General features: G+C 45.3%; 1 protein-coding gene across 2 annotated transcripts in view; it reads right to left on the reverse strand.

The window, feature by feature from the left end:
• Positions 1 to 21,834, reverse strand: part of ADGRE5 (adhesion G protein-coupled receptor E5) — a 51,183-nt gene that overhangs the window by 6,333 nt on the left and 23,016 nt on the right. Inside the window, exons 2-13 of one of the 2 annotated variants that reach the window (XM_083490783.1) lie at positions 18,343 to 18,399; positions 15,977 to 16,033; positions 14,951 to 15,070; positions 13,936 to 14,070; positions 12,140 to 12,283; positions 9,219 to 9,265; positions 7,990 to 8,082; positions 4,808 to 4,976; positions 4,236 to 4,349; positions 2,800 to 3,029; positions 2,299 to 2,472; positions 442 to 633 (exon numbers count right to left, since the gene is read on the reverse strand). In XM_083490783.1, the coding sequence (XP_083346909.1) occupies positions 442 to 633; positions 2,299 to 2,472; positions 2,800 to 3,029; positions 4,236 to 4,349; positions 4,808 to 4,976; positions 7,990 to 8,082; positions 9,219 to 9,265; positions 12,140 to 12,283; positions 13,936 to 14,070; positions 14,951 to 15,070; positions 15,977 to 16,033; positions 18,343 to 18,399 (1,532 nt within the window). The remainder of the gene's footprint in view (positions 1 to 441; positions 634 to 2,298; positions 2,473 to 2,799; positions 3,030 to 4,235; positions 4,350 to 4,807; positions 4,977 to 7,989; positions 8,083 to 9,218; positions 9,266 to 12,139; positions 12,284 to 13,935; positions 14,071 to 14,950; positions 15,071 to 15,976; positions 16,034 to 18,342; positions 18,400 to 21,834) is intronic. The other variant, XM_083490784.1, reaches the window with a different exon arrangement.

Consider the following 21,834-nt stretch of genomic DNA (forward strand, 5'->3'; position numbering starts at 1 on the left):
TTTGTCCCTCCACCTCTTCACCTTCTGCAAAAGCATTCTTTGCTTCTCCTTCAGCATGGTGTCCATATCCTATAAACCTGTCCCACACTGGAAGACCCCCCGCACACAGAGGGAGATGCAAAAATGGAAATATGACAAAACAGGAATTGCAAGGTGCTTCCTGTTCCCACCGCATCATTGCCACATCCTACAGCCTGCTGTGGCCATCAGTTCCTTAGTCTCCTTAGCTTCCTGCTCCCAAGCACAGGGTCTTTGTAGTGCTGTCAGCAAGGGCTGTAGTCATGGGATTTTCACTAGCCTGAGTAAGAAGCCAGGAGCCTCCCTGTGCTATCAGAAGGGCCTGGGCTACCCATTCACCCCCACCCCCAATTGTTTCCCTTGGAACAGCTCTGGTCAAATAGCTCCCTGTGTGCATGCTAGCAGGCCATCCTGGCCAGTTACCTGGTTGCCAGTGTTCCCGGCACCCATGAGGAATATGACGTAGCCAACGAAGAGGACCAGGCAAAGGTGGAGGTGGATGGTGGTGCGGATACCTCGGATGGCACGGCAGAACAGGAAGGTGAGGATGGACAGGAACAGGCAGATCAGAGACACAACCAGCCCAATCTTGGTGATGATATCCAAGCCCCAGTCCTGCCACAATGACAAAAGATTGAGCCCGTGCAATACAAGCCTTCAAGTCTTAGGAGAAATTTGGCATAACCAGCCGATTACCCAAAAAGGACCTCCCCACCAGAGACACTGATAATAATAAGCTGAACTGCAGTCTCAGTTCCTAGTATCTAGGAGGCAATGTTTTGAAGCCACTGGAAACTTCCATGGGAAGAAGGGTCAGAAGTCCTGTTATCTAGGCTGAACCTCTCCTTGCTCTTTGGACAATCTGCATTGATTCCTACATCTCCACAAAACACCAGGGACCATAACTTGGTTCTGATCTAGCCTCAAACAGTTGTGAGTCCTTGGGCTTCAGAGTACCTGCAGCCTCTCTCTTTCCCCTCATTGCATACACTCCCTCCTTACCTCTTGTCTTCATGCTCCCAAGTGAGTCAGCCAGGTGAGCTGAGCCAAAGCCAGGAGCACGAGCATCTCCTCTGAGTCGTCCCCCAGTCCTTACTCTCTGTACCCAGCTAGCATCTCTGCTTCCTCCTGCTGTTGTCAGGCTGATCTTGAACTCACCCATCCTTCACAGTGGAGGATTAGGCCCCACGTAAGTCAGCTGGCAGGCACGTGGCCTAGAGCACAGGTGGGGAGCCTGTGGTGCCTCAAATATCTCCTCCTTGATGACTAGTCGTTTTGCCTGAGGCTGATAGGAGTTCAGCAACATCTGGAGGGCCAGAGGCGTCCCATCTCTGGGCTTGGAAATGGAAGGGCAGGCAAGCAGCAAGCGAGGCAATTGCTCCAGAAGCTGTTGCTTGTTGAGGCAAGTGTCCTCTGCTTCCCACCGTTAAAAAAATGCCACTACCCTCACAGTGTGCCCCCCACTTCTCTTTGTTGGTTTCTGCCTTGTGTGCAGGCTTGAACATGTGCACGACACTAAGAAAGATAGCAGGCCATGCCTCCAGCCGGCGCTTCACCCCATGGACCCCAGCAGGTGCTTGTGTGAGCCAAGCAGCTGACTCTGTGTCTGCTAAAAAGCCATCTGATGCACATCCATTATCTGTGCTGTTGATGTGACATCAAGAGAAGAAACTCTCATATCCCTGCAAAGTCAGCTCCTTCAGGGCGTCTTCAGATGCAGCCCTCAAACAGAAAGGACAGCTCTCTGCTTCCCACACACTTGTGGTATAACATACAAAAATGGAAGATATACATCTCCCCTGTGGAGAGATGCTTCACTGAAACTGCTGTGGTCCCTCAGTATGTGTGGCAGGCATGCAGTCCAGCACAGGAAAAGGTGTGCAAGTTTTCCCTTTAGATTTTTTCCTCTGGGAACACAAATAGTGAATCAATCATGTTCACTTTGACACTTCTTGTAATGTCTCTGTCACTCCACCTCTCTGAAGCGTATATGAAGTCTCTGAATCACTGCTTGCATCCAACACTGCTGTTGCAGGAGCGAAACAGGCTTCTGCTTATGCAACAGGACTTCCCCTTCCTCTTCTCCCCACTGTAATCCTCAAAACTCTGCTCCAGAGGTTTGGGGGACTCTGGGAAATATTTTGAGTGCATACAGGGGGAGAAAGTGAAGTCCACTCATGCAGTGTTGGATACAACCCACTCTAATGTCTCCTCCTGACTGCAGTACATGGGAAGATGATGTGTCAGTGGCCAGGAAAATGAAAGGGCTTTTGGACTCACCTCCACATCATAGAAGGCCATCAGGACAGCAAAGCTGGTGAGGTGGTCGCACCGGCAGTGTGTGCTGGTGTCAGTGCTGGTGTCCAGGCGTGTGCAGCCTTCTTGAGACCAGTGCCCACTGCCATTGACAGGCTTCCAGAAGGCACAAATCACCTGCAGGTCAGGCTTTGATTCCTAAGGAGAAAGTGGGAGGAAAGCATCTTGAGGTACCTGGAGGTTAGGAGCAGCGGAGTAGTATTCTTGGTAACGTGATACTACAAACATGAACATGTACACAGAATGGGAGGAAGCATAAACAGTCTGAACTTAATGCTGATAATATGGATCAATGAGATGTTGACATCTGCTCACGGGAGCTGGACAGAAGAGGACTGAGAACGCCCTTCTTTTCTGGCATCTCTGCTTCCTCGTGTAAAAGGAACAGAAAAATGGCCCGCACAGAGTATTGGCGATGGCTGGTGCTAGGGAGGGCAAAGAGGAAATGGAGAATTAAGTACTCACTGCTGTCCGGTGACTGAAGTTGAAAAAGACAGGGGCCCTCAAGGCTGTGGTTTCATTGTGGCCCACAAAAGCAGAGGCCACTGTGGACAGGACCTCATAGTTGGGCTTGCCTGGCACCTGTGCACATTGTGGGGACTTCCCCACTCGCTCCCATTCCTTCCCTTCAACGTGAGCATCAGCCAGGATGGGCCCCAGCCTGTGGTAGGAGAGCAGGCCGGCCAGGCCCAAAGCTGAAAAGACAAAAGGGTTAGTCACTCTCTCCATACCATTTGTTTTTCTTAAAATAAAGCTTTTTAACAGGCCTTTCGACTCAGTTGTCTTTTTTTTTTTTTTTTGTCTCATAAGTTGAAATGCCCCAAGCACTTCTGCTTCTCCCAACACATACTTAGACTGGCTATCGAGGGAGCTGCTCTCAAGCTTTCACCACCTGCATCCCACACCTTGACAGCAATAGAGCTACTTGTGGAGAACCTGTGGCTCTCCAATTGCTGTTGGACCACAAGTCCCATCATCCCCAACCACAGGCCATGTTAACTAGCGCTGGTGGGGGGCTGAAACAACCTCGAGAGAGCCACAGGCTCCCCATCCCTGGCATTGGGGAAACTTTGCATTCTTTGTAAAACAAGATACAGTTGCCTCAGGTTGACTCTCTGGCATAGGGATTTCTAAGCGCTGCATTCCATCACCCCAAGCAGATGAGGAGGAGATATTAAACATATGACTTGGCAGCCCTCAAAAGAGTACCATTCAAAATAGTAACAATAAAATGAAATGGCATTGTCCTGATCTAGCTATGGAGCTCCACGGGCATACACAGGCTTGTTTGCATGGGGACATCACCTGCAGATGGTGAACACACATAAATTAGCTGTGCATTGAAATGTGGATTCCCCATCTCTATCGCCCTAAAAAGGTAAAGGGACCCCTGACCATTAGGTCCAGTCGTGACAGACTCTGGGGTTGCGGCGCTCATCTTGCTTTATTTGCTGAGGGAGCCGGTGTACAACTTCCGGGTCATGTGGCCAGCATGACTAAGCCACTTCTGGCGAACCAGAGCAGCGCACAGGAATGCTGTTTACCTTCCCGCCGGAGCGGTACCTATTTATCTACTTGCACTTTGACGTGCTTTCGAACTGCTAGGTTGGCAGCAGCAGGGACCGAGCAACGGGAGCTCACCCTGTCGCGGGGATTCGAACCGCCGACCTTCTGATTGGCAAGTCTAGGCTCAGTGGTTTAGACCACAGCACCACCCGCGTCCCTATTGCCCTACCCCACCACAAAATACAAAGTCTGGCCGTTGAAGCTGTGTCCTCAGGGAAGCTGGCTCTTCTCCATTGCCTCTTCTCAGCTTTTCCTGTCAGCTGAAGGCCTCTTGCTGCGGGCCACAGCTGCATCTGTACTCCAGCCCCTTTGTGGTGTTCATGGGGTTCCCTTACCTTCACCTTCTTTGCTTGCTGCTTCCCAGTTTAGTTCCATTTGGATAGAATCCTGCAACAGCCATGCTGGGCTCTGGCTTCGGTTCCCAGCTGTCCTGATGTCCATGGTCAACTCTGGAGTGAATGAAAAAAACCCAGGCCGAGTTTGACAGCCAGCAGAAAAGATAACACCCCAGGAACATGTGTCACTTTCCTCAAAAGCTACTCCACTTGTAGTCTCTCCCAGCATGGGAAAGATCTTGCATGCCACAAAGAAGAACTGGGAAAGGAGGGGGAAATGTTCCTGATGATTCCAGTGCCAGCCTTTCCCACCCTGAAAGGGTCACAGGGTGCACAGCCAAGGGAGCCAACATGGTGCCCTTCAGATGCCTTAGGGACTCCAATAGCCATCATTCCTGGTCATTGGGTCATTGCATGCTGGGGCTGATGGGAGTTGGAGTGCCAACAACATCTGGAAGGCTACGCCTGGGAGATAGGGTAGGTACACCTGCAATGAGAGGGGAAACAGGAAAATCCCAACCTATGCCACCGAGGGAACCCTCAGGTCATCTGCAAACGCTCTGCACACCAACCTGTTCCATTGCTGCTCCCGGTGCTCACAGTGTTTTTGGGTAAAGCGAATGCTAGAACTCTGAGCAGGACCTCCACAGTTTCCATCATCTCAGTGACGAAACGGTGCCCCTGCTCCTTGTTTCCACTTGGCATCAGAGCCACGAGGTCATCCAGCAGTGCCAGCAGACTCTTGAGAAGGAAGATAGGATGCCATCAGCTCTCAAGGGAAAAAGCTGCCACCATTATGGTCCAGACACTCAAAACACACAGAGCAGAGATGGTCAACGCTAGTCTGATTAATCAGCTGTCATCAGAGCAAGTGCATGCAAGCACTGAGAGGGTAGATTTCGACTGTGTGTTGCTTGTTCAGCACATGGGAAAAGGGAAGGTAGTTCTGTGAACTTGTGTATGGTTATTGAAACACTTGTTGGCTCGCAGTTTGAGCCAGTGTACAATGTGTAGATTCTGGTGGAAATTAGGATTGAGAGCCCACATGGCCCAGTAGATGCCACATGGCAACGACTGGCAGTGACTTGTTCACAACCACTTCAGAACTTCCCTCTTGAACTATTAATTCTCCCATCTTAAGAAATGCTGGTCTCCAGGTTTTTTTATTTTTACTTTAGAGAAAGCAGCATAGGTGGTTTTTTTTAAAGGAGGGATTAGGAAATATTCTGCATAGTAACACCTGATTCCAAAGATAGTTAATTTGGAGTAAGTCCCATTGGTTTCAGTCAAATTTACTACCTTAAAGGATTGCACCCCAAAAAAACACTACACAAAAAGTTAAATACTAATAGGAGGCAGACAGTGTTCTAATCATCCTTCCATATGTAGCAAGATTTCAAATTGAAATTTTCAGTGATGTTGGGGGGGGGACCCACTGGGTTATAGGCACTTTTGGCTGCCAAGTCATTACAGCAGATTGCAACAGATTTTGTATTTGCAAGTTACAGGATCGTTGAGCAGGGTTCTGTCTGAAGCCACTGAACCACTTGGCAAAGGAGGGGTAGGGGTGTGTTTGTGTGCGTGTGTGTGTGTGTGTGTGTGGGCTACCCTTATACATTGCATCCTCCTTTACGCTCTTGATAGAATTTTGTATCATTTATGTCATCGGTTCCCACTCTTCTTTGGGCCACTGCCTCCCTGGCTCCATAAACTCATCCTCAGTGCCCACTACCCTACCAAAAAACTATTCAGAATAGCGGTTTACATCAGTGTTTCCCAAACTTGGGTCTCCAGCTTTTTTTTGTACTACAACTCCCATCATCCCTAGCTAGCAAGGCTAGTGGTCAGGGACAATGGGAACTGTAGTCCAAAAATACCTGGCGACCCAAGTTTGGGAAACACTGGTTTACACAACCCACTAAAAAAAGATAATAACACAATAAAGTTCAATACAGGAACAATTATTTGAACATTTATTCAAAATTAAATTTGAATTATTTTGTTTAATTAATTCAACAAAATTAATGAACTTGATCCACTAATACCAGCTTTTCAAAGTCTGATAGTCATTTACACCTCCAGCATATGGTCTTGAGTGTTATCTCACTTGATGTTTTGCATTTCAGAAGAAATACAATTGACTAAAGCAGTAATGTTTATTTTGACTCATGTTGTGAACAGCAATAGCTTTCTGGTAGTTAATTGTTCCAATGGTGTCTTATTGTTAACCTCTTAGCTACCAATGGAAATGCACCAAATTTTGCTGTGCGAATAGAAGTTTTGTCTACTGACTACCAGTTGAATCTTGTCCAACCCTCTCTACCATTTTTTTATGCTCATAAATAAACAAAAAATGACGCAGCTGGGATTGATCTAATTCAGCCCTGTAAACTGAACTGGTCTTGCCAATATTGTGCAAACATTTGCATGAGTATGGGGAGGATGGAGGGCTCCATAAACATGTACACAGTGCGGTGGTAGGGAATGTAAACTTAAAATGTTTTTGTTTCAGTATACTTCTTTAATGGCTGCTGCTTTTGTTAATTGCTGCTGGTGTTTAGCTGCTATTATTAGGGTTAAGTCAGAACAATATGGCTTTAACTGGATGATGATGACGACGACTTATGAAGGGTTGTTTCCAGCTAAATTATACTCAAGAGAAGATCCTTTGAAATGACTGGACCTCAGTCAGTCATATCCAATCATTTCAATTGGTATGCTCTGCGTAGGACTAACATTGGAGGCGGCCCAAAATTTTGTACACCACTCATGTTCTAAAAGTCTGTGTATAGTTCAGCAATAAATAAAGTAAAATACATGGAAAAACTGCTGCTGGAGAGGAGAGGGCATTAAGGCAGAACAGCCAGTGAAGGGAAGGTCACAACCAGCGTGTGTGAGAAGAAAAGCACAGCTGTGCATGTGCATGGGGGAAAACTGAATGAAATTTTGCCCTTAAAATTTAAGAAGAATCGTTAATCACTGATAGAATAATACCAAAATACAGCACTCTCTGACCCATTGCTAAACATTCCCAGCACCAGTGTCTCTGGCCCTCCGGATGTTGTTGGACTCCAGTGCCCGTCAGTCCCAGTCAACATGGCCAGTGGTCTGTGATGTGGCAGCTGATGTCCAAAGCAATGTCTGCAGGGCTCACAGGTCCTGCACCCAGAACTAGACCACAACCATTTTGTTTAGACAACCTTTTGCTCTGGGATGTTTCACTTGCAAATAATGTTAGTGTGAAATGGAAAGTAGAACCAGGTCATTTTTAAAAAAAATGCTTTCCCTCATTCGCTTGCTCTACAGGGGCAGGAAATGCGCATATATATATATATATATATATATATATATATATATATATATATACACACACACACACACACACACACACACGTGTGTGTGTGTGTGTATATTTGAGAGTCACTTACTAAAATGGTCTTAAAGGCAGCTTCATGTGCAACATTTGCATGTGTTCCTGCACTGTGCAGACTTGTGCAATATGGATACACCCTGTAGAGACTCCCCATTTGTTGTAATTACTGCTTCAGTGGGAAAACCTCTCCTCTCCTCATGGAAAATGTACGAAGCACCATTTTTCTTACAGGGAAGTGATGGTTGGCTAGAAAGCACTACTTGTTGGCCTCTGTTTCCACTTATTTTTAGAGCAGCACATTCTGCTAAGCCCGGCAGCTCTGACCTTTGGAGCAAGGGCAAGTGTTAAAGAAGGCAAGGGCGAAACCAGCTTGAAACATACCTGCAGCTGCTTCTTTGCGTCTGTTGCCCCTTGCATTTCCAGCAATGAATCGCAGAGATGCTTCCTTTTTGCTCTGAAGTCGCAGAGGAGCGCCTGGAAAACAATTCCCACAAAACTTTAAATTGCTGCGCCTGTTTAAGCCTACGGGCCAAGCAAGGAAGCAGCATTCACATCCCTTTAGTGCTGGTACACTTGATTTTTAAAATAACAAACAGCTGGCGCCAGGAGACTCTGATCCAGATCAGGATCATGGCATGAGACGTACTTTAAGTCCTTTGCCCCGGCCTCAGTCCCAGACTGAACAGATGGCCCCCACAACAGCTCTTTGGTAGTTTCATGGGCATTAGCATGAAGGTTGGCACTGTGGGTTAAACCACAGAGCCTAGGACTTGCCGATCAGAAGGTTGGCGGTTCGAATCCCCGCCATGTGGTGAGCTCCCATTGCTCGGTCCCTGCTCCTGCCAACCTAGCAGTTCGAAAGCACGTCAGAGTGCAAGTAGATAAATAGGTACCGCTCCGGTGGGAAGGTAAACGGCGTTTCTGTGCGCTGCTCTGGTTCACCAGAAGCGGCTTAGTCATGCTGGCCACATGACCCGGAAGCTCCCTCGGCCAATAAAGCGAGATGAGCGCCGCAACCCCAGAGTCGGTCACGACTGGACCTAATGGTCAGGGGTCCCTTTACCTTTACCTAATTATCTTTGTAGGAAATTCCTGGGGTTCAAATTCCACAAGCTCTTATTTTAAAAGTCATGAATATCTCCCTCTGCCCTGTCTCAATGGACAAACAGGACAGGACTGTCTATAGAAATGTAGCTTCCTGAGAATCTCATCTAAGTTTTTTTTTGGGTAAAGTTTCTAGTCCTTAAGATGGCAGTGCAAACATGATTAAGTGTATGTGGGAAGTACCTCGAGGGAATTTCCACCATCAGTGTATGACAGCAACCAAGTTTCCAATGGTTACAGGGTGCCATGAACAACTTTTCGCCTCTTCCCATAGCTAATGTAAAGTATGCCAATTAAACACTATATCCAAATCTTCACAATTTGTATCATTTATACATGCAATGTAATGCAGCTTTCCTTAGATAATTTTGATGGATTTGGTTCTTTTTTCAAATAACCAGATATATGCAGTTCTTGACACAGCAGCCAATTACCCAAGTCAGTAGAAAGCATATGCATGTAATTAATTGGGTCTTGATTTCCAAGGTCCAATGTTAGGGACTCACCTGTTCATCTGAACAGTTATCGCTTGAAGGCTCCGGGCAGCTGAATTCTGGCGAAAGAAGGACAAATTATCAGAAGGTATTGCTCTCCACCCCTTTCCAAAAAGCCTTTCACATTCTGCTTGCTGTTTTTAAGAGCCAGGGGCACAATACATTGTTCCTTCTACTGAGTAACCCATAATGGTTCCAGCAGCTCCTGTTTGAGTGGCAGTAGCTAAATATGTCTGAACCCAACAACGGATATGTATTAGAGCCATGCAGCGACCACAAGATTCAGCTTGTTTCTTGGAAGCAGATTGGTCTACTTCAAATCTGCTCTGTGTCATTCCAATTTAATTCACTTTTTAGGTCCAAAACTGATCTGTTAAATCCAAAGCTCTGCTTTGTCCCCGTTGACTATAATGGGGAATATAAAAATAACTATAATTTCTTTCCCTTTTCACATAAATGGATGAAATTTGCAGGAAAATGAACCCCTACACAGTGGGTTAGGCCTGCCAAATTTCAGGCAGATCCATCCCAAGATTTTTGTTTAAGGAACATTTAAATGTTGCTTTTTTATTAAAGAATAAAAGTCTGCAATGGCAGACTTTACTTTTGGGGGTGGGAAAAGAGAAATTTTCTCCCCTCCTTTTTGCGGGCAAAAATGGGGACATGGAGGAGGTGCTATCCCCCAAGTCACTGTGACTATAGAACATTGGGAAAATAATTCACTGTGATTGAAAGCAACTTCTGTTTTTCAAAATGAAAGACTCTCCTTCCCACCCACCTCTACTCCCCTCCCCTCCCCAGCTCTGGGTCTTTCCCCAGCCAGCTTGGTTTTGTTTCATAGAAAAGAGTAAAATAACATACTGGGAGAACATTAAGAACCTACGGAGAGCCTCCTTGATGGCCCATCTAGTCCAATACCCTGTTCTCACACAATGCCTATGGGAAGCCCCAAAGCAGCAGCTGAGCAAAGCCTGGCTGCGATTCCCAGCCGCTGGCATTCAGAGGCATACTGCCTCCAACAGTGGAGGGAGAACGTAGCTGCCATAGCTAGGAGCCTCCCATAGCCCTCTCCCCTCCATGAATTTGTCTAATGCCCCGCAGAGGACCTTAAGGTCCATGAATAACCATAGTTTAGAGGTCCCAGGCCCTAAGGAAGTCAGACTATCCTCCACCAGGGCCAGGGCCTTTTCAGTGATGGCTCCGACCTGGTGGAATGCTCTGGCCCATGAGACTAGGGCCCTTCAGGATTTAACCTCCTTCCGTCGGGCCTGTAAGGCAGAGCTATTCCACCTGGCCTTTAATTTGAATTCAGCCTGATCTTTTATTTCCCTTCTCTTCCCTCCCCCTCTCCTTTTATTCTCCCCTGGCCTCCTCGCTGGCCCAAGTAGGACTAATTCAACCAGCTAGCCCTGGTGATTATCTAATGCTTATTAGATGGATTTCCCCTAAAGTGATTTCTGAACTTTGAATTTTATTGTTATTCATGTTTTTATACTGTATTTTATGCTGCTTTTACAATTAAGTGTTTTAAATTTGTTGTTAGCAGCCCTGAGTCCAGTTTTTGAACTGGGAAGGGCGGGGTATAAATAAAAAAATATTATTATTATTATTATTATTATTAGTGCTCTTTTAAAGCCACCCACGACTGCCTCTTGCGGAAGCAAAAGCCACGATGCCGTGTGAAGAAGTACTTCCCTTGGTCTCTCCTGAATTCTCCACCCTTGACCAAGAAAAGGATAAAATAAATCCACTGGCGAATGCTGTCCGTTGTTTAGAAATGACCTACAGGTTCCAGCACATGTGGACGAATTCAGACTACAAGAACTCACAGCCATGGAACCTTGTTTCCATGCTTTCAAATGCTGGCCACAGCGGTGGAGGAGTTAGCCCCAGCTTTTTAAGGACGGGCTGGGAACTGCGACAGCACACGAAGGGAAAGATGGGGATCCTTCTTTTAGCTGGGGCCCACATGCCGGCATACCCCTTTCTCTCTGTTTCTGCTACCCCCTTCCTTCTCTTCTTCTTTCTGGCCTCCTCCTCACACACTGGGCTGCCAGGGAACAGGACAGACAGCCATTACCAGATGTCTGGTCTAACCACTTGCAGAGGCCTACCCTCCCCATCCAGCTTGGCTCCCATTCTACCCCTCCCGCTCTGCATCCTTCCCACCAGGCTCCCCTCTTCAAGGGTGGCGTGTGGCCTCCCCTTGTGGTTTGCTGAGTTCCCGGCTTAGTGCTGCTGCACACACCTGGGGATGTGGGAAGAGTGCTGGCAAAAGGCCTCTTTCCCCTGGGATACACCTGGCTGTCCTGACCATACAAGCCCTACACAGCAAGGACTGGCCGTTCTAGAGCCACAAGCCCCGGGAGTGCTGCTGAAACAAAGCTCCTCATCCCTGCCTGGTCTGAAGGAGCCTTAAGAAGTGGAGAGCAGAGGGTGGTTAATTGTTGTCAGTCAATCACTCAGGCTGGAAGGGGAATCTGTCAAAGCAGAGTTCCAGGGGAGTGGAAACTAGACACCCCTGTGGAGATGAGCCGTTGATGGAAGTTGTAAGGAAATAATGCACCTGGGTAGCCTAGTTAGATGTTGTCTGAGCAGAAAATGATCACTGTTAACACATCTGGAATCAAATTGTCTTTGCATGCAGGGAGCCAGTGACTGAGGCAAGGAAGGCAAGGTAAGTGTTTTCAGTATATTGAAGTAATCAATGGACCTTTTCTGCAATTCTTCCCATGCGGATTTAAACTGGGAATAGTGCTACATTAAAGTAAGAACAGAAGGCAAATGTATGCATCTCCCCACCCTGCATTATCTAGACTCTAGGTCTATCTTATTACACATTGTGGCCTTTGACAATGTCAGCCTCCCCCTCCCCTTAGAACACGGCCCCCTGCCCTCTCCCCCATTTCCTAGCCTCTTCCACCAGAATTTACCTTTGCATTTTGTGATGTTTTTACCCAAAGGTCCAACATCCATGTACTGGAAGTACCCTGATGGGCACGTACACAGAAAGCTCCCCTCGACGTTTTCACATTTGGCACTTTCATGACAAATATTTTGTTTACATTCATCAATATCTGAAAAGGAGTGGGGGAGAAACAACAACAACATGAGAATAAGAAATCTGAAAAGGGAAACGGGAGGAGGAAGTAAGAAACAACCAAGTTGTCTCTTAGCATTCAGCAATCTGTTGATCCAACCGGGGGTGTCTTTGGGGAACTAGATAGAATTGCAACTGTGTGAATTCAGTTCTGCTGCAATGCATTCCGCGTTATTCCGTGGCTGAAATTCAACTAAGTTTTATTCAGAGCAGATCCACTGAAATTAACGAACACAACTAAGTCAGGCCCATTAATTTCAATAGGTCTACTCTGAGTTAAACTTAGTTGACTATCACCCCATATAACATTTTTATGATGATTCTGTAAAACAGTGTATTTATTTAGATTTCTCACCTGACCTTCATCAGAACATGCTGTCAGACCAGGGCACAATCACAGACTTAAAATAAAAATACAGCAACAGCAGATCCAGAACAAATAAAGAATAAAATAACATTGGCAGATGGAGTTAAGACTCGGGGTAGTTAAATAGGCATCTACAAAGGCTTTCTGGAAAAGATAGGTTTTCAACTTGGGTGCCAAAAAATCTGCAGTGTAGTGCAGCCACATGAATTGCACCCAGGCTAAGGTATATGCCTTGAACCGTTCGTTCTCCATCAGAAGGGCCTCTTGATGCTGAACTGCAAAACTATTGTGGGATGGTCTTCCAGTGTCATGTGGGTGAGAATGATACTGACAAAGGAAGGGTCCGCGTTATTATTTGAGCCTGGAAGATGCTTCACACAAGGACTTCCCATCTGAATATGCCAAATCCTCTCCTGTTGATAGGATTGGAAAGTCCCTGTGTGCACAAACCTCCACATACACAATGGAAGTCTCTTGAGTACACTGGAGTCAACCCTGATGGCAGCTTCTCCTTTGAGTTTTGGCCCAGTTGGCAAAAGAAGCAAGTTTCTCATCCCTACAGCACCTCATGAACGGATGGGAATGAGGATACTGGAGAAGATAGGAAGGACCAAAAAAAAAATGTCCTAGATTAAAGCCATCTATTGCCAGGTTTCCTTCAAAAAGGCTCACAGAAAGGGAGGACATGGCACTCCATCTGGGGAATATGGCCCCAGGAAGACTCTACAAACTGTGTTGACTTGACAAGAGGCAACTGCATGTGAATTATGCCATGCAGAAATCCACAGTTTACATGCACAAAAGCTTTAACCCCTGTAAAATGTGTAACAGTGCATATGATAGTGAAGACAGATGATTGTTCTGGCATCACATAACCAATATAAGAACACAGAAATCTTACATATGGTAGGTTTGTGCACAGGTATGTTACAAACAGTCATATGGCCTCATTGATCCTCCACAACCAAACATGCCCATTACAGAAGCTCAACTTCACATGTTTTATCAGTGAATTGTACACCAAACTTAATCCAGGGAGCTCAGATTGGCTTAGACAGCCCTCCAAGCAATCTCTATTCCAAGTACTGGTCATGCTGAGGTCTGTTTTGCTTTAGCATCAGATGTGCTCAGATCATCCTCTGGCCCCAACATATTTAACATCACTAGCTAATTGCAACTCTGCGGTAAATGAAGAAGTGCCATTGCCCATGCATTCCTTTGGCCGGCTAAGAAAGAAATGTTGCATTCTCTCTGAGCTGTACCTCTACATATCTTTTTGTCATCTTGTATGCTCTTCGCAAATCCCGGCTTGCATTTACAAAGGTAATCCCCTTTGGTGTTGATGCAACTTCCATAAGGTCCACAGATGGAAGTGTTTTTCTGGCACTCATCAATGTCTGCAATGAGAAATCTGCTTCTAGGTGAAACACGGCAAATTGGCCCCCAACCTGAGCCATCACATCATGATAAGCAGGAAACTGCTTATGGCTGCAGAAAGGCAAGCCATTCTAGGAAATCCGCCTTGATTAAGCCATTCAAAGAAGCATGCTGTTAGCATTCACTTAGAGCAGCCATTCTCAAGTGCTGGGTTGCAAGAGCATTGTAGCTGGCATGCCAGGCTGTTAGCAGGGACAAAAGGGCTTCCCATTCAAGTAAAAAAAATGGCTAGCGTTAATAGATGTCTGCTGAGTACACCAGATTTCAACGGCAATTGCCATCTGGAACAACTCGAGGAACCTCCAGCTTAGAGGGTGAGAGAGTAACAAGTCAAGTTTTTAGGTTAGTTTCAGCCACAGAAGCTGCAAGCGAGAAGGTAATGAACTGGAGGCACAGCTAGAGGATGTTGTGATGCGGATGCTGCGAAACAACGTGGCCGTCTTCCTTGCCTCACTAGGCAGCAGCAATTGCTGCTTTTTGTGCCGTCCCCCACAGAGGTTCCCCACTCTTGTGTTACAGACTCAGCTGCCAGAAGTAAATTAAGAAGACTAAATTATGACATCTCCCCCAACAAGCAAATTTCAGCAGTTACTGGCTCCCCATTTAGGCTAAGGGGTGCAGGCTCCCCACTCCCAGGAGAGGAGTGTTGCATTTGCTTGAAAGAAGCCCTCCTGTTTTTATTCCCAGGTGGTACACTTAGGTTTGGTGCTGGTTGTAAAACTTGTGCACAGGCCCATGTACAGCCAGACTTGTGCTCTTGCTGTAGCTCTCAGCTCTATACGTCACGTCAGTGCCGTGCCTGGAGCGAACATGCTGCATCTCAAGCAAGAAAGCCCTTACCCTCGCAGGCATTTCTCTTCTCGGGGACCTTCTCGAATCCATATACACATATACAGGAGTTGTTCTTGCAGTTGGCATGGAATCCACAGTCTAATTTCTTCTCAAGGCATAGATCCACATCTATGAATGCAACAAACAAGGATACACTTTGCAATCGGGCTGTTAACCGTCTCTTGCATGCATCAAATGGCTGAAGCCTGGGAATTCCTTTGAAGGGTATGGACCCTGTGTTGTCCCTCCCCCCGGATGTTGTTGGATTACACCTCCCATCGTTCCTGACTGTTGGCCACGCTGACTCGGGATGACGGGAGTTGGGATCCAACAGCATCTGGAGGGTCAAAGGTTTTCTGACCCGGGTTTGAGGAATCTGATTCTATGTCATAGCTGGGTCACGGGATTCCTCCAACCCAAGAGTGCTGAACACCATATTTTATCCTAGAATTGTAGAGTTGGAAGGGAACCCGAGGGCCAGCTAATCCAACTCCCTGCAATGCAGGAAACTAAACGAAAGCATCCATTGCAGAGGTGTCTCCTTTGGAGCCTCCCACATCCTCACACAAATAATCAAGTCATACTGAGAGCTTGGAAGTGAGCGCCCTTAGTAGGACGAAGGGTTGGCAATGTTTCTCTTAACACTGAGGCAGGAGGTTTCTGGTATGTGTGCATGGGACTTCATAGTCAACATTTCCTGTTAAAACAGGGTCCTATAATTTGGGGCTAGCTCTGCTATTCAAGTAAAAACCGGCAGACCCCTGTAGGGGAGCTTGTTGGCTTTGGATGCTGCTCCAAGATGGTGTTCTGAGCGTGGCAAGATTAAATATATGACATATACATTCTATAAATATTTAAGACCAGATCATTTAAGGTGGCCAACTGGTTGCTGTAATTGCTTTTGTTTCTTCATTGTGGGCAACTGCCAGAAAAGAAAAAGCAAAGTTGTTGGGGTTGGGGTTTTTCCCCAAATGTATTTTACTTTAAAATCACTACTGTGATCTGGGAAGCAAGTCTAATTACCACAACACTTACCGTCCTCATCTTCATAGGAGCTATAGGGGCCACCAACCTTTTTCTTCTGTGGGTCGTCTGTTAGGACACAGAGGAGAACAGCAACTGGTGAGTCTCTATCTATGCCATACAGTCAGTTCCCATTCTTCTCACTTCCTTCCAAAGAAGCAACACTTAAGCCCACCTCCCCCAAATCGGACCTCCCCTTTCCCCACTACATACTTCCAAAACAACTAGTCCATCCATGCAGAGTGGGAAATTAAATATTCTGCAGTCAGAATATATTATGGCAGGAGCAGCAACTCCAGAACTCTTATTTCTTTCATTTTTTTGAGAATCCAAGCTTTCATGTGTGCCAGAGTTTGCAATTTAGTTATTCTTAAGTCTCTTTTTTTCCAGGAAACAATACCGTATTTTTCCATGTATTAGATGAGGTTTTTTGACTCAACAATCATGTCAAAAAACTGGGGTCGCCCAATACATGGATAATGGCATGGGGGAGGGAGAAGTGGCACCCCACTGGCAGGAGTGTGGCTTCCTCTGATGCCACAGTGAGTGGGAAACGATCCAGGGAGTGTTTCCTGTCCACAGCTGCGTGGGGGGGGGGGGCTCAACAACTCTGGGCCATCTCTCCTCATTTTCTTAAAATTGAGTCCCCAAAAATGGTGCGGGTGGGGGGGGGTCCTTATACATGGGGGCGTCCTATAGACAGAAAAATACGGTAATCCCTAACATATCTGGAGGGTGAGCCTGTAGCTTCAGGAAAACCTGAGGCAAAAAAAGCTGCTTGGAAGGCCAGGGAATTCTCATTCCGAGTTGAGACGGATCTAAAGTCATTTAGGCATGAGAGCCCCTAATACATTTATGAGTTACATTCAACTAACCATTATTCAGAGCAAACCCACTGAAATGAATAGCCATGGCTAACTTAGGTCAATTAATTTCAATGGGTCTACTCTAAGTAAAAGTTAGTAAAATACAAACATGTTTTTAAAAGGCAAATTTCTAGCCTTCATGTTTGCACATTAGCAAAGATTTCTAGAGTGGTCCTAGGTGACAAATCATTGGCCAACACTGCATTAAGCAAATTTGTGCAACAATATGGAATATTTAAATATATTCGACTAGTACCTAAGCATTTGCTATTTCACTTGTAAGGAAGTTTATCTATAATATAAAGGATATAGGAACACAGAAAGCTGCCTTACATTTATGTATTCATAAAATATTTGTATACTGCTATTTATATTTTTAAAACTATCAAGCTGGTTTACAACCAACTTAGAAATATACAATAAAAAACATTTAAAATTGGAGATCAACTATCACAGATATTTTTTAATTGCCTGCAAAAACTTGACAGCATACTTTTTTCCAGCAGACAATTGAAGATTAAAACAGAAGGTGCCTTTTTATTTCCCTTTGGAGGTGGGTTTTACCTTTGTAGTTTTGGCCTTCCAGGTTGCGATGCTTTATGGTTTACATTTTTTATTTTTAGTTATGATTGCACTTCTTTTGGTTAATAATTCAATAATAATAATAATTTTAAAAACCAGAAGGTGCCTGCAGAACATTCCACATGACTGGGCAGATGACATTAAAGGTTCATTTTCTTGTTGCTGTCAGATGAGCCTTGTCAACAATGCTCCTGCAGATTATCTCCATAATCAAGCTGGGCTTAGGCAGTCCGTAAAGTACCCTGGACCTAAGTTGTTCAGGGCTTTGCAAATACAAGAACCTTGAACCTGGCTCCGTAGTAAATGTGCAGCCAGGGCAGGTGTCAGTCATGTGCCCCCAGTCTGGCCATCTCATTCTGCATCAGCAATAGTTTCCAAACCTGGCCCAAGGGCTGCCCCACACAGAGTGCACTGCAGTAATCCAGCCTCGAGGTTATCAGTGCATGCACTGCAATGGCCAGGCGATCCCTGTCCAGGAACAGCCGTGGCTTGGTAAACCAGGTAGTGCTGGTAAAAAGTACTCCTAGCCACAGAGGACACAAGGGCCTCTAGTGACAAGAGATGTATCCAGGGGTGCCCCCAAGATGTGCACTTGCTCCTTCAAGGGGAAGCGACTCCATCCAGAATGAATAACTTGCTTATCTCTGGGACATGGAAATCACCGACCCACAGGATGGATGGATGGATGGATGGAAAGACATTTCTTCAAAATGCAGCCACAGTGCTATGCTGACCCGTAGGATGTTCTCCTTGTCTTGGCTACCACCGCTTTGTGGATTGCTTGCTGCACCCAGCCATACAGCAGCTCTTTCTTTTGGTGTCCTCAGCACACGCTGCACTCCTCCGCAAACAAACAACATGGCAAAGCGGTGGTTTTAAACTGGCCCTCTATTGCGTCTCTGAAGGCTTTTTAATCCAGAGAGAACTCACCTTCTGCTCCTTCTTGCTGGGCAGCACCTCTAGACTGAATCAGGATTATGAAGAGCCCTGAAAGACAGAGAGCCCCAGTGTCAGACTTACCATTAATTTATACCTTGCTATTGCTCTGGAAGAGCTCAAAGCAACACACATGGTTCTCTTTCCCACCTTTCTTTAGCTACATCACTACTTTGGAAGATAGATGAGGCAGGTCCATGGCTAAGAGGGAATTGGAAGCTGTATCTCCTCAGTCCTAGTCTAATCCTGTTACACCACACTGGCTCTACTCACCTGCATGTCCCAGCCTTCTCAGAACTCATGGGACAGGTCATTCGGTCCCACCAGGAAGTAAAAGCTTTGTGGATCTCACAAACACCTCCATGGGTATTTAATGGAGGGCAAGGAGGTCAGTGTCTACTAGCCACAATGGCTATATTCTACCTTCACAGTTGGAGGCAGGGTGCCTCTGAAGGCCTGTACAGCAGTTAAAACCCTGTCTAAATCCAGGACATTTATTTATGGATGGATGGATGGATGGATGGATGGATGGATGGATGGATGGAAGCCAAGATCTGTAATATCAGCCAGGACTGTCCATCACTCAGAGATAGGGGGATAACATAAGGGAAAGCACACATTTGTATTTCACCAGGTGACCTCTTTAGGAATTCAGCTCTTCATATTATTACATCAGGATGCAATCCTTGGATCTGGTTCTGTGGCTGACTCTGAATGAATAGTAAGATAATTTCCAGTCATGGTTATTCCAGCCCTTCTTTTCCCCTTACTGCACAGCTCTCTTGGAAGCAGTGGTTTCTCAAAGGAGGGCAGCTCCGTGAGGAGAGCCAGATTCAAGTGATGGCTTACACAACTGCTAACAGATTACAGCGACTCCCATCTTGGCAGCTGAGACAGAACAGCCCTCCAGAATAAAAGGCTGAATCGACAACAGATTCAAGGAAAGGAGTTCAGTGGCAAGAGGCCCCAGTATTTTTGATTTAATTAAATCGTGTTGCGACCATTTCACTGACTGTCGAGTCATAAATTTATATTTAAAACATTCTATACTGCCTCTCCAGATGTTACTGAACTACAGCTCCCTTCATTCCTGTCCATTGGCTGTGCCGGCTGGAGCTGATGGGTGTTGGAGTGCAACATGCCCCCCCATGTAAACAAACAAACAAACAAACAAACAAACCCAATTAGTCCTTTCCTCTATGGCAAGGAGGCAGTTTCTCCCCTACAGACAGTTAAAGAAGCATGGAATTTTAAGGGCATGAGGCATATTCATTTATATTAATAAAGAGAAACAGATGGTTGTGATTTTATTTTATTTTGGTAGATGTCTGCTGCATTTCTTGATTTGCCTTTTAAAAACTTCCTAACATTTACAAACATTGCGCTAAGATGTTGTTTTATTGCATCGCATGTGTTCTATTTTTATTCATTGTATTGCAATTCAATCAACACGGCATCTGCAAGCACAACAGATTCTCGTTTCATGCATATCCAGCAACGTTTTTTTCTTCTGCTTAGAACCAATGTGCAAATTGAGGGCCAATTGTTTGTGCAGGGTAATAACCAACACCAGCAAGTGGTTAATTTCCAAGAAGTGGTTTCTGGTCTTCAACCTGCCTGTAAGTTACACTTTGTCACCTAGAAGTCAGCATACAGGGTAGACCAGAGCAGGCTGTGGTTACACAGTGGTATGTGAGATGCTGCCTGCAAGGGCTCCTAGCTACTTTCTTCTCTACTGTTACTTCACAAGTTCTGGCACTCAGCCCCGGTTCAAACACAAGTCCCGAAAATGTGTCAATAAATAACTTAAGCATATACAATTACAGAAGCTTGCTTAGCCAAGCCTGGGGCTGCAAAAGAGAGTGACAAAATCCTTCAGCAACATTAGAAGCTTAGTTGATGATGAAAGACAGTCATCTGATGCTTGGTCCTGGAAAGACTCAACAGCATACAGTACTGGCAAGCACAGACCCTCCCCATCTTCTGCAACCCAATACACAGCTTATTATTATTATTAACAGAAGGTGGAAGTCAACTACGGGGTTTTTTTCCAGAGCAGATCCACTGAAATTAATGCACATGGCTAGGTCCATTCATTCCAATAGGTCTACTCTGAACAATACTTAGCTGAATACCACCCAGAGTGTTTGATGCCTGCCATCTTTTCTCTGAGCTCTTTCCAATGCATGGCTGAAACAGAAAATCAAGCTTCTACTTACAGTTAAGAGACCATGATCATCTTCATTTACAACAGGGTGAGGAAGCGTTCTAGATGTTGTTGGATTCCAACTCTCATCAGGCCTGGTCAATGGCTGGGGGTGATGGGAATTGTAGTCCATCAGCATTTGGATATCCATAGGATCTCCATCCCAGGTTCACATTTGCTTCTTTTCTTCCTCCCTCTAACAATTGTATTCAGCAGCTGAAGAAGACTGCTGAAAATTGATTCTAAATGGGCACTTTTTTGAAGCTCTGGGCAGCCTGTGGTAGGTGGACTAATGGTTTGACATGGGGCAAGGCAGTTTCCTGTGTTCCTATTCCCCAATGATAGTGTGCGTTCATTTCTTTCAACTAATTTACTAGGAAGTTAAATTCTTCAGACAGAATTAAAATGGTGGGATTAAAACCAGGAATCATCTGGGTAGATTAACTGATATTACTTCTTGTCTGAAGTACTAGAGGAAGGCTAGCTTTAGTACTTTATAATGTTACTATATTGTCGCTAAGTACATATTTTTCCATGTATAAGCCCAGGTTTCCCCCCCTAAAAAATAATGTCCAAAATTTGGGGGCATCTTATACACAGATAGATCTTCCCCCATTTTCTTAAATCAAGAGTCCCCCAAAATAGGGGGTGTCTTATACATGGGGGTATCTTATAGACAGAAAAATACAGTATATTTAGGCCGCAAGCCTACATTTGCTTAGTAACTCCCACTGAACTCAGTGGCACTTACTTCGGAGTAGCAGAATTTATTCCAAGCATGTATTTTATGTATCTCACATTTGGGTCTTCCAAATTAAAAATGAAATAAATGTTACTGGAGAGTCAGTCAAATCTTTCAGGCACTCATCTGATTCTGATCTTATTTTTTTCAGCCTTCATTATAGATCTCCTCTGCTCTCATTTTTATCAATTCTGATTTATATTCATTATTTTTCTACTTCTTGTACAGTAATTACAATATGTTGTAAGTCCAAGCAACTTCAGCTGAAGAGATTAAGCACATGCTTATCTTTCACTCCATCATGCCCACATTATGTCTCAAATGTCTTATCCATCACATTACTTGCACATTCCTTCATTCTATCATCAAGTTTCTGTAACGTATTTTGAAATGAGACCAATAGAATAGCCTTATCTTCTTTTTATCTTGCTCTTTCTTCTAGTTCATATCTTCCTCTGTTCCTGTTCTAACTTTTGCCCCCCTTGCCCCTCTTGTTTCCTCCTCTAATCTCTTGCCCCTCTTGTTTCCTTTACAAACT

The sequence above is a fragment of the Podarcis liolepis genome (genome assembly GCF_965112155.1).
Source record: "Podarcis liolepis genome assembly, chromosome: 2".
NCBI lineage: Eukaryota > Metazoa > Chordata > Lepidosauria > Squamata > Lacertidae > Podarcis > Podarcis liolepis.